At 39.1% G+C, this 12,998-nt stretch overlaps 2 protein-coding genes across 2 annotated transcripts in view; both read right to left on the bottom strand.

The window, feature by feature from the left end:
• The window catches only part of pde4d (phosphodiesterase 4D, cAMP-specific), a 78,538-nt gene extending 71,571 nt beyond the window's left edge, over positions 1 to 6,967 (bottom strand). The window contains exon 1 of the mRNA XM_026342746.1: positions 6,309 to 6,967. Within this exon, the coding sequence (XP_026198531.1) occupies positions 6,309 to 6,571 (263 nt within the window). The 5' untranslated portion in view covers positions 6,572 to 6,967. The remainder of the gene's footprint in view (positions 1 to 6,308) is intronic.
• A 73-nt stretch (positions 6,968 to 7,040) lies between these two features.
• LOC113150303 (cAMP-specific 3',5'-cyclic phosphodiesterase 4D) overlaps positions 7,041 to 12,998 on the bottom strand; it is a 63,099-nt gene continuing 57,141 nt past the window's right edge. Inside the window, exon 4 of the mRNA XM_026342750.1 lies at positions 7,041 to 7,342. Within this exon, the coding sequence (XP_026198535.1) occupies positions 7,309 to 7,342 (34 nt within the window). The 3' untranslated portion in view covers positions 7,041 to 7,308. The remainder of the gene's footprint in view (positions 7,343 to 12,998) is intronic.

The raw sequence follows: 12,998 nt of genomic DNA on the forward strand, positions 1-12,998 counted from the left end.
TGATGAGTGGACAAATTACCTCTGCATCAAAGCACTGAGAAACAGAAACATGTTTCTGACAGGCAGTGCTAAAGCCTACCATTAGTTGCACCTCATCTTTAATTTGTATAAACAGAACAGTTGACAGGAAAAAAAAAAGAAGTGTTTTCCAGACACAGTTTACTTGCGGCGGCCCAAGACAACGACGCCATTCATGATCCATTGACTGAGGACTTTTTGCCTTGTGACTTATGTTACTTGTTTGCTGCTTAAAATGGCAAAGAGCAGCTCAGATCAGCTGTCACTGTGACTGACACAAGTAGCTCTTGGAAAATAAGACTTGTCAAAGTCAGTAGGCTGTTAATGTGCAAATACAATCACATACCATACTAATTAAGAGTCTTCTTCTGCTACGCTATACAGGGCTACACCAGCATCTATTTCTACCATTTACAGTGGCAAGAATAATTATGTTATGTTAACAGTTATTCATTCCAGGGGTTCACATACTTTTTCCACTATGAGGTTGTTATGGTTGTTCTCAATAAAAACATAAAAAGATCTGAATTTTGTTTTTGTGTTATTAATAATATGATTGTATTTGTTAGTACTTTTGACTTAGATGAAGATCAGATCACAATGTATGACACATTAATGCAGAAACCATGAAAATATTGTATATGGGGAAATGTTAGAACACATATTTGATAATAACAGTTATTTATATGACCAATCAATCAATCAATCAATCAATCTGCTGATTAGTTTTTCTAAAAATCAAAGAATCATGATTGATAAAGGAAAGAATTAAAGCCTGGGGATGATTTAACAACTTAGCTCAAAAAATCGCATAGAGTCAATTAATTCAAATGTAATGTAATCTATGATAAATTGGTTTAACTCTAGTACTCATAATAAATCAAGAACACCTAACGAAATAACAAACTCCTAAAGAAATATTCTTCAATTCCAAAAATACACTTTTATATTTTCTGACAGAAAATTATTCAAAAGATTGATCAAACTCTCATCTCTGTATTAATGAATGTAAGCAGCTTCCACAGCCACCTAGATTAGCTTAACATAGAGACGAGAACCATGGTTGTGTCAAAAAGTAACAAGATCTGCCAACCAGTTCCTCTAAAGCTCACTGATTATCACATTATGCAGTCTCTTGATTGTTTAATCCATCCAAAAAAACAAAGAGTAAAAACCACAGTCATGAATTTATGAGTCATTGTCAACTTCATTGTTTAAAAAAATGCCGGCTTTGTTTGAGACTTCAACAATGACTTCTTACTTTTAAGAGGTACAGAACTTGTAAACAATTGCAAGACTTTGACCAACAATTAGTGGAGCGAGACTGTCAGCTGCCTTAAAGAAATCAATGACAGATAGACGAGAAATGAGAGAGAAAACAGGAAAGATATATAAAGAGATGATATAACCAAGTGAGAAGTAGATAGAGTCATGCTCTGCCTAGATTAGCACCACTGTGTTTAGCTTGAGGTCCTATACTCCCACTCTCTCTCTCTCTTTATCGCTCTTCTGCCCTGACTCCTTCCCTCGATCCCACCCTTCTTGCATTCATCTACCCATCAATCAATCATCGATCATTCATCCAGCTGTCCATCACTCCATTATTCATCATGTCCACAGGCCACCAGCCATCCCCACCAGAAATCCCCCTTTCAGGCCACTTAGCCAGAGAAGAGGTACTGGCATCAGCACCACCAGCTGGAGCCACCTGTTCTCCCCTCGCATCCCCCTCTCTTGTTACATAAAGGCACACTTGCACTGTTGCAATGCAGCATCCAATGCTGTTGTGCAACAGCATTAAAAATACTTCAGGGTCAGAAAAGAGGAAAGTTGAAAACAGGATATCAACAGAGTTATTCTGGTAGAAAGAATACAAAGAAAATAAGTCGAGATTGTCGCTCAATCAATACTCGATCGAACCCTTTATATATTTACCGCGTGCCTTTGTAAAACCGAGATCAGTCAATGACAAACTTTGTGAGAAAACACTTTTCGTCTCACATGCAATTTAGTGATCAGACAGGCAACCTATACAGTCTATGACAACACTGTCATCATAAAGCAGACACGGACTCTTAAAAGCAATTAACCTCCTGTCATATTGCATCACAAGACCGTACATGTAAAAGATGTTGTGTGTTGGTAATGAATGTGTCAAAATATTTGAAAAAGGTTAATTATTCTGTACATACAAATAAAATCTCACATTTACTGGAAGATCAAAGAAATGTTAGCCACTGCAGTGTCTGTAAAAAACTAATTTGTCATCAACTCTGCATCATTCCGGTTAGGGCGGAGCTGTCGTGCCTTAACTATTGTGTAAAACAATGGAAATCCTAAATATATACCTTTGCAGTACAACACAATGTAATACCAAGTCTTAAGGCTGTTGTCAACACACCCAGTTTTGCAGATAGGCCCCTTTAATTCCATAAAGAGAGCCTGCTGCTGCTAGAGGTAGTGCGGGAGCTTAGGTTGTAATAATACTGGCAACAACTGAAAAGGACCAAAAGTTAAAATCCTCTTAGCCAAATTAAGTCCCACTCAAATATTTACAGTGCAGCTTTCACAATTACATTATATTCTTTTGTCAACAGGAGTGTTTGGACTGTTTGGAAATGTTGCTAAAGAGAGTAGCAGAGTGGTCACAGCACATGTCCCATAGGTGCAGCATCCAGCTGGGGACATTTACACACTGTCAAACAAAAGCAAAAATGCCAAAAACGTCTTGCAGAAGACCAAAGCCTTTCTCAATTAATCAGCAAATCGTTATATCTCATTAAATGCCCTGACATATCTTCTTAATGTCTTTATAAATTACAAATTACGGGCAGAGAAGTCAATCAGCATTTTGGATGCATTCTCCAAAGTCCTCTCTAAGTAATTGTACAACAATTTGCGTGTGGCTTTCATGGTGTTGCGTCCATAAGAACAGCGAAGCAGTACATCAGACCAATCGGTCCACGGAGAAGGATTGTCTTGTTAATGAAGTGTGGAGTCGAGCCACTGAGGGCTGTGTATGTCACCAGATTTACAGCACAGCGGCCCTGTGATTCCCTGCAGCTGTAAAACAATCAGGAGGTGATTGGAGTAAATTACACTGCAGTTGTCAACCTCCCAACTGCTTACAGCCATTTGATGGTGTCTCTCTCCAACAAACAAGTTCTCTGCCTCCCGTTCCCATGTGTTCTCAAATACAGCAATTTTTCTCTTCACCTCCCACACTCCTTTTATCTCTGTCTGATATTCTGTCTGCTGCTTGTTTTTTTTTATTCCAAATGTCAAGACACACCACAGGTACATGACCAACAAGTTGCACAAAGATTAAGTAATCATGGTTTCTTATTATTGTCTTTTCGTACTGTTGCTCACCTGTCACCCTAACAGCGGTGTTGCAAAGACCAGTGTCCAAGAGTTTTACGTCCAGATTCACACACATAAAACACATTTCTTCTTCTCGTCTCTCAGAGACGTTTCCTGCAGCAGGCTCAAGTGAAGGCCAAGCATCAAAGCACCAAACACTGACTGTGAAGGATGTGTGAGCGGAAACCAGTTTTAATCCAATTTTGTAGCCATGGATAAGCACCAAAGTAAGTGTTAGCTGTGAGATTTCAAAAGCCCATGACTGACATTTTAAATAAAAAGTTTAGTGTTGGCATTTCATCAGCATAAAGTGTCTATCAAAAAAAAATCTCAAGGCAAAAACCTACAATGAAATTATGTTAGCTTTATCTCTAGATCCACATGTTTGCAGCACACTCAAGTCACAATGACTGATGTAATTTCTTGTGTTACTGTCATTGAACATGGCTCATGGTACAATTTTAATAGGGTTATCCTGTGTTTTTTTACTATTTACTGGAAGCCAGTAGCATTCTATGGTCATCAAGGTGTGGCTCTACACACAATACCTGTTAGCAGAATAGATTCACTGTTTGTTGTTCATTGGGTTCTTCAACAGGAATAAAAATATTAAATGGTATTCAAAATTCTTCACAGGATTAATTTCATGACATTTATACAAGACCAGTGTACAGGAAATATAAAAGAATAGGGAAGGCAACTGCAGCTGCATACTTGGAAGCTGGAAACAACTGGATATTACAATGTTGTCCTAAAAGCAATAGCAATTAACAATAGATCTCCAGGAAATAACTTGTGTATGGCAGCAGTCCCTTGAGATTCTATTCAAAACCAATTCCCCCGATAAAGGAATGACCAGTAGGTCCTTTCCATGCATTTCCACAGTATTGTTTTAAGTCTAACAACAGAGTTTGTTGGGCGGCATTTCATCAAAACATATAAGCTAACACTGGGCTTTTTGTAAAACAACACGGCTGTATGTGTAGGTGTATAATTACCTGTAAACATCACCATCGTCATGTTTGCATCAGTTGCAGATATTTTAACAAGTGTGGCTTCCTTAACGATTAGACTCACTTTTCCAGAGTCATGCTGATGGCCAGCAGTGGATGAAGTACATACGACAATGTAGAAATGCTCTCTTACACTACATTAAGCAAATAAGTAAATACTCTGCAGTATTAGTTAAAAAAAATACCTGAAGTCCCAAAAGTAAGTACTCTCCATTCATCACTGGTAATATTAGATTACATTTATTTATGTATTTTGTATTACTAATCCTATTTAGTAACTAAAAGTAAGTAGTAACTATAATCATCAAATAAATGTAGTACCTAAAATTGTATTTAGGCACAGTATGGCAAACTTAAGTATGGATACTTTCCACGACTGCTGATACCAACAAGAGGGTAAATCCACTGCAAGCAATGGAGTGCTTTTATTTCTTAATGTGGAACTGTGAGAAATAGCTCTGCTTAAAGCGACACATGGGAGAACGATCGTGTTGGGTAAAATTACATAATCTGAATTAGCAACCATGTACATGCCATCACACTTGCATGTACACACACACAATGAAATTCTGTACACATATGATTTATTCATAACATTTAAATTATACTAACACACAGGGTGCACTGTGTCTTAAAAATAGCAAAGCTGCCATGAGATACTGCATATTTTTAAGACCTAATAGTGCCATCAATTATAAAAAGCAAAGGGAAAGAAGCAGATAAGAGAGATGATAAACACAAAAGAGTGGATGAATACGTAATGAAAATAGGGCATTAAAAATAAGAAGAGCAAGAGTAAAGGAATAACATTAAAGGAAACTGAAAACAACTGTCTGCAATCAAAAATTGAGATATAACACATTTCAAAGTAGAAGTTAAGTGGGAAATAAAAGAGATAACTGGAAAGTAGTAGAGTTAAAAAAATTTTTAATCCATGGGAGAATGTGAACTTATGAATTACATCATGAGACGGATCCAGATGCCAGAAGGGAGATGTGTAATGGCAGCAACTGGGAGCAGAGGAAATGGGACACAAGACGTACAGAGAGGAAGAGAGAGAGGGGCAGAGAAAAATGGAGAAGGAAGAGAATGAGAGATGAGTCTTAAAAAATGGAGTAGATGAGAATGCTGGGAGGTGAGAGGGGAAGCGAAGGGAGTACGGGGGGGGTACTAAATTGGTTAAAGGGGACAAAAAAATGAGAGTAGGCTGAGACATGCAGCAAGGAGAGGGAATGGGGAATATACGTAAAGCGAAGGGAGGGGATGAGGCGTGGGCGAGTGCAACAGAGACTGATAGACAGCCAGGAATAGAAGACTAATTAATAGTCAAAAATTGCAGGCAGGCAGGTGTGGAGGGAAAACCACAGCAGGAGGGAAGAAACGACGTGGCGGATGTCTTCTTACTCTGCCTTCCTAAAAAGACAGGCAGTTTTGGGGACTATCTCTTCAGATACTGCACTACTGTATGTCTATATATCACACAGAGGTAAAAGGAGAGGCAGCACTATAAGGGGGAGGGAAGAGGAAGATAGGGGGTGTGAGAGAAGTAAAATGGTAACAGAGACACATGGGGGGAGAGGAGGAGAAAGACAGACATAGAGATAAAGCTGGACAGAGGTGAAGAAAAAAAGAGAAACTCGTTGTCTAAGGGGAGAAGATGGTTCGCTACAAGATCTGAATGCATTCCAGTTCAACCGCAAACAAACTTCAATTACACATATGGCTTATCGCGCTGTGTTTAACAAACACAGACCTGACCTTGAAAGTTTGCAATTCAGGTGCAGGTACGGTTTAGACCACGAGTCTGACAAAAGACACGTATGATCACCAGGGATGCAGCTCCCAATCCACAAACACACATCAGTGACATGAGCTATCAATATTCTAGACACTATCTGTTCATCTGTGTCTCACCATGTGTGTGCAACAGTGAAGCGCCTCTGTTTGTGGATGTTGTTGTTGAGCAGCATGCGGCGAAGCAGTCGTGGCGAGTTGCGGGGAGAAAGGCGGGGGGAGATGGAGGAGGGCGACCGTCGGTGTCCTCGTGGCCTCTCTGGCTGCAGCAAGTTCTCCCGCAGGATCTTCACCAGGTCTTCATTCAAGCCAGAGTGTTTGGGCATGGGAGGCACTGCCAGGGTGTCCTGGTGGGTCACCCCCATGCCTGCCTGCTGGGCCATGCCCGGCGTCACCACCACCACCAGCAGCCCCAACTAAATCAATTAACAGTAAAGGTAGCCAAGCTATGTGAGAGATAAAGAAATAGATGCACTAAATGTACGGCTCTTCTCTGTGAGACTCCAAGGATTTCCTCAAAATTTAGTAATCAGTAAAAAAAAAAGACATACAAAAATCCTCTGGATGATGAACTGGAAAAAAAGGTAATTCCTTACACCAGCAGCCCCTTCTGTGCAAATACAGGGGATACAAAAGAAGAAAAATCCCAGGTCGCTCTCTCTTCCCGTCTTTTCAGAAGCCAGCGGATGAACAGAAGCACCGAGGGCTGCTGCCTTTGTCTGCTCTGCAACACTGGATGTCTGCTGTGAAAGTGTAAGCGAGAAGATGAGGGGAGGATGGAAGGAGGAGAGAGAGGGGGGGGGCAGGATGCAAGAAAAAAAAAAAAATAGGGAATTCCGTCCAGCTCTTCTCCCAGGCCTGCAGGCAAACTCAGCACAGTCCAGTGAAATCAAGCCCAGCAAGAGTTCAGCTGAACTAATTCAGTCTATGCAACACTAGAACAGCCCAGCTCTGTCTGATAAAAGCCAACAGGAAAGCCGTGTTGTTCACCAGTAAAAAGCCCCAGTCCAGTATGACTCAATCCAGCAAGGCTCGGTGGAGTTCTGTTCCATCGAGTCGAAGCAATTTATCCTGCCGTTCTCTCCCTACATAGAGAGGCTGACTGCTGACTGCAGCCAGTTTATAAGCTACTGATTCTTTGGAGCTGAGCTGAGCTGAGCTGAGCAGAGCAGAGCAGAGCAGAGCAGAGCGTGTGAGAGAGTGTTTGAGAGTGAATGTGTGTGTACACAATAGGGAGAGGAAAAAAACAGGGAGGAATGAAGAAAGATATGGTGAGCTGGAGTAACACTGTGCAAAAAATATTGTATGCATGCATGCACCTGAGCATCAAGGCACATGCATCTGTTAGGGTGCATTTCTTGATGCAGAACACTGCACTAAAAGCATGCATTAGTTACTGAGTAACCCTCAGTTCAGGCGCAGTCTCAGCCTGAGGAGGAGGATATCTCTGCGATCAGCAGAAGATACCATAAATATACAGTTAAGATAAAGATTGTTTTGCTGTTTTCCAGTACACCACTATGCTTCACTTAATAAAATTTAGCTTAATGTGCAGTAAGTTCTTCTCCATCAAAGCATTTCAGATAAACAATACGTGTTACAAACCAGCAAACAGGGCAACCCAAATGTGGAAACATGAGAAGACAAACATGATGTCAAAAGCAAGATTGCTTTTTATTAACAATATATGTAATACGAAATCACAGCACAAGCTGGCAAAAATGCAGTAGCAAAGGATCTAAGTAAAACAACACGAGAGAAATAGTAAGCAAACAATAGGCAAAGCTACAACATTAACAAGTCTAGGAAGCTAACCAACAAGATCTCTAACGAACTCCACAAAATGCCATGATCAAAGCTGGTGGTCAGGGAATAGACGAACAGGAGAGAGGGTCAGAGGACCAACGCTGATCACCTGTGGGAGGTGAGCCAGCTGGGGCAGAAACAAACAGGTGAGTAAACCCAGGAAGTGCTAGATGGAAACTGTAACTATAACAAAAAAGTGGAAAAACAGATCAGAAATCTATTGTATAGAAGTTATGTTAATGCACTTTAGTCATTATTTTTGGAAAGGTCCATTAGCACCAAGTCGACCATACTTTAAAGATCTGACATCAGCTAAAATAAAGTCTATCAAAAACTACAGAGCAGCATTTTGCTGTATAGGAAAAAGAATAATTTGGGGGCTGTGCCAGTGAGTGTGAATTTGGTTTCTAGGTTGGCATAATGCTCTAAACCGACTGACACTATTAATCATTAGCCAATGAAAATGTACAAATCAATCTGTGTCATTTGCTCCTTTGTATTTGCTGTTTATAATGACAAACACTGTCAGCAGCAGGTCATTACAGCTGCCATAAACATACTGTATATCTGTAAATCTGATCTGTAGCCTGTGCCTGCTCATAGCCAAAGGCTGTTTGGGAGAAAAGAAGCTCCACCCGCTTACACCGCTGTACAACTTCAGGTAAACTGACTGATACTGTGGTACATGGTCTTGCATTTTGGAACTAGCATTGGCTCACCATGCTGTACACTGTACTGCCGAGTAACATCTAGTAAGCCTAAAAACACTAGCATTAGTAGTCAGTGGATTGCCTTCCTAACAATGTATGTACCACAGGAGCAACACATCATTTACTCCCCACTACTCCAACATAATCCTCTATCAACAACTTGGCAATAATCTTTTAGCACACTAAAAGTGGAAAAGTAGAAATACTCAGCTACTTCCCAACAAAGCAAGCTAATAAAAGCCATGTGACACCTTTAATCTAAAATGTATAACCATGTAACCACTATAGCAACAGCTTAGCAGTCAATTCTAATGACCAAAAACACCGCTTCAAATAAGTCCCTCATAACATCATGTTGCAAAGAATCCATTTAAAGTTGGTGCTTTTACTGTGTTTAACAGACTAATGAGTTTAATGTTGTTTAATGTACAAATTTTAATGCAATGCACATTCGAACAGTAGCCAGTACTGTGTAATACACTATATTATATAGGAAGCTCATTTTTTCCTACATCAACTCCTCATTCTTTTGTGCTTTCAAACCTTTATTTCAACTGAAGGAGCACGGTTTTCTTTAAATGTATGAAGTCATTTTAATAGCCTTAGAAAACTCTTAGTTGCTAAAAATAGGACATTTCTAAGCTGTAATAGTTGGTGCATTTGGCTTTTCCATCTCACAACTCAAAGGCTCATACTGGCAAACGTGACACTTTGTGCCATGGCAGTAATAGAGAGGTGTTGGCCTACATACAGCTTACAATTTATCATCACCTTACAATTGTGAAACGGGATAAATATCATTCTTTCAGAAAATGTTTTGTTTTACTCTCACATAATGAAAACACACCATTACTGTCTTTTTTCCCTTCTCACTCTTTGGCCTCTCTCATACTTTTTTCATTTCCTCTCTTCTGCTACCTGTCTTAGTGTCTGCTTTTTCCTTATAAAGCATTTGTAATAAATACTCCCTGTAGCTGAGCTTGACATCTATGTGCATTTCCCCCAGTTACCAAGGGCAACATGGATGGAGAGGGACAAGTGGATTTGTGAAGAACTAAAGGCTGAAAGAACAAAGGCAAGGAAAGAGAAGTCAATCTGCAGGACAAGCTTAAGAAGACACTCAAACAGGCTGCACTACGCAAACATTTACATTTAGTCACTTGGCAGACGCTTCTATCCAAAGCCACTTACAATAAGATACAAGGTAAAAAAAGCAGGGTTAGCGTAAGGAGGTCTTGCCTAAGGACTACTACTGGAGCTATCCAGCCACCAAACACTACAACACACGCCAACGCCAACACTGGCATGCACTGAGAATAAAAATGGAAGCAACATTTGCACCTGGCACACACTTGAGCACGCTGTATGACAATGACTAAACAGAAGGCACAGGAAGGAAGTAGACACTAAAGTGTGAACATATATCACAAGCACTTCAAAATGAACACAAACATGAATTAACACCTCTGTGAGAATCTTACCAAAAACTGCAACATTATAGACTTAGATGAAGGCAGCGTTTCACGTAGGTGTTGATAATATAGTTGCAAGCCTCGTACATTATGTACTAGCCTACGGGATAACAGATGAATGATTCATACCTGATCGGCAGACAATAAGATAATAGTTTGGATGCTATTTTCTAACTTCACTGTACACCAAAGGAAACTGAACATCAGAGGATTCTGTTTGATTTGTATATCTTCATGCATAATTCAGCTCACACTCAGTTTTGACAAATGGTTTGTCTAAATGCTTTAATTTGCCATTTCTCTTCATTGCTTAACAAAACCCTGAGTAAAAAAATGAAAGGGGGAGGACACTATCCACTCAAATAATGCATCGCATCTCTGTGTGAATATGAGCTCTTTGCCCATAAGCTTGTTGCAAAATATTGTTTTGTCTTGACAGATTGGATGCCTTTCTTTTGGCAGAACACAGCATGCAGTCACCTCACAGAGCGCAGTCTGGAGTCTGGGTTGTTATGGCCAAAGTCTTCTCTGCATGACACTTGACTATCAAATAAGTGCACTTTTTTCATATCATGTCTAAGATGACTCAGATGTATTTCATGTATCTGTTGCCATAGGCACCACTTAAGATTTAATATGCATTTAATGGTACAGGGGTTATGCATATATGTGCAGAAAGGTGAAAGCAGTTTGAAACAGGTGGGGAGTGTCTAGCAGATAAAATGCAAAAGAGGATCTAAAACACCAAAGAGCCATTTCTACAATTATTTTAGACCCTAATATTTTCGAGCTACAAAATTCTAAACATACACAACCCTAATGCAGCTTTGCCTCCCTCAAGTGGACATCCTCTACAACTGTTCAGTGACAGCTCCAGGAAAAAGGCAACGTGGTAAATAATTAAATAAATATTCCTTCTTGTATTGTGATTTTTGTACATTTACATTAGCTAGCTGGCAATATATTTAATTTATTAATATAATAATACTAAGAACACATGTGATTACAATGAGCCTGACCATCAACCGGTTTCAGATTTAAAGCCTTTATCTGCTAGTGTCAGGGTTTGTCTATGGAGTTTTAATGTTGTGTTCTAATATTTACTTTTTTTACCTTATTTTTTTTTACCTTATTTTATTGTTGTATACTTGCTTTTCCTTTATTTGTAAATCAGATGAGGCTTTTATTGTTAAGTTGAGAACTGTGTGATTTGCTTTGATTTCTATTTAATTAAATTTTAGTTTATTTATAAAGTCATCTCAAGGAACTAAGACGTTTATATGCATAGATATAACTATATTTGTTTATGTTGTTTGTTTGAATCTTGGCACTCTTTCAAGAGATTCTTAATCTCAATAAGGGTTTCCTTCAAATGTTAATAAATATATATACACCTCATCACACAACATCATCAACACAACCATTTACTAAATGGATGATACAATTTAGTACAGCCCTAATCAACTAAATCATATCACACACACACGTTCTCATGCTGTTGGAGTCGGCACTCCAACAGAGCTGAAAAAGTATATTTATCCAGTACAAACACATCTCAATACTTACTGAGATACTGTATGAATGTTGCAGGACAGAGTCCTACTTTGCTACCCTGTCTCTGACATAAAACAACATCCTTGGGTTACAGTATTTTGGTACAAATCCAAATCCCACTGTACCAATACTTAATGTTATGAAGCTCTACTTTACAACATAGTACTTTTTAATTGTTAAAATCTCTTCAGTGATTTCAGTATCTAGACCGTCACTGTTTTGTCTTTATAAATATTTTTTTTCAATTTAGGTTTGAACTAAACAGCACAAAACTGTTTCTATTACAAATACATACACATATCAAGTCAATTTCTAATGCACTCAATATTTACACTGACACTGTGATCTCTGAAATGCCCACAGTTTATCTTTGTTGAGTAAGATGAGTACAGAGGTGCCTTCAGTATTTATTTGTACACAGTTAAGTATAAAGCCAAATCTAATACTAATGCTCAACATGCTCTTAGTGTACATACACTAGAATTGTCCATATAATCAGCATTGCTCAAGAAGCTTCTAGTGGATTCTTCAATAGTAAACTAAGCTAATATCATATATTTGGCCAATAGATGGCAGCATTTATTCAGAATATATTTCCAGTAAACAAAGTTAGCAGAAATACCAGGACTGCATACTATAGTCCTGGATATAAACAAAGGCAACTTACCTTGTCCCCACACTGTTCTGTGTGACTGCTAATCCAGTTACACGTCTGCTAGTCGTTGATATGATGTTCTCTTTGTTCAGGGCTCACCTCCTAAAGGCATGTGGGGTCACTCCAGCTAAAATGTTTTAATTCCATCATAATATAGCAAATTAACACTGCCATTTAGTGCTTTTAAGAAGCACTGTGTTTTCCTGCTGTTGAGCAGGGACAGTTTTGTTTATAGTTTTAACATTCAAGGACTCTTGCATCAAATGACTCAGCCTGAAGTGAAGGCAGTCAGCCCTGTGAATGCAAAATGGAGCCAGTCCACTCTTCTGAAAAAAGTGGCAAACAAACTGTATATTGAGTGTGAAATATCACAGTTTTAGGAAGGACAAAATGACATAAGATATAACAGCAGTGCTCAACCGACCCATGGCTCTACATAAGAAGGTTTTGCTTTGGTCCCTACAGTATTCAGCCCTGTATCACAAGGTAGTGCTGGGTTATTTGCACATTAAAACCCTAAACTCCATGAGACACACTTAAATAGCGGTGCATTTGAGGACTCTAATCTATCTTGTTTTTATTCACAAACTTGAGGAATCTGGTTCTGTTTTTT

The sequence above is a fragment of the Anabas testudineus genome, chromosome 9, assembly GCF_900324465.2.
Source record: "Anabas testudineus chromosome 9, fAnaTes1.2, whole genome shotgun sequence".
NCBI classification, from domain to species: Eukaryota; Metazoa; Chordata; class Actinopteri; order Anabantiformes; family Anabantidae; genus Anabas; species Anabas testudineus.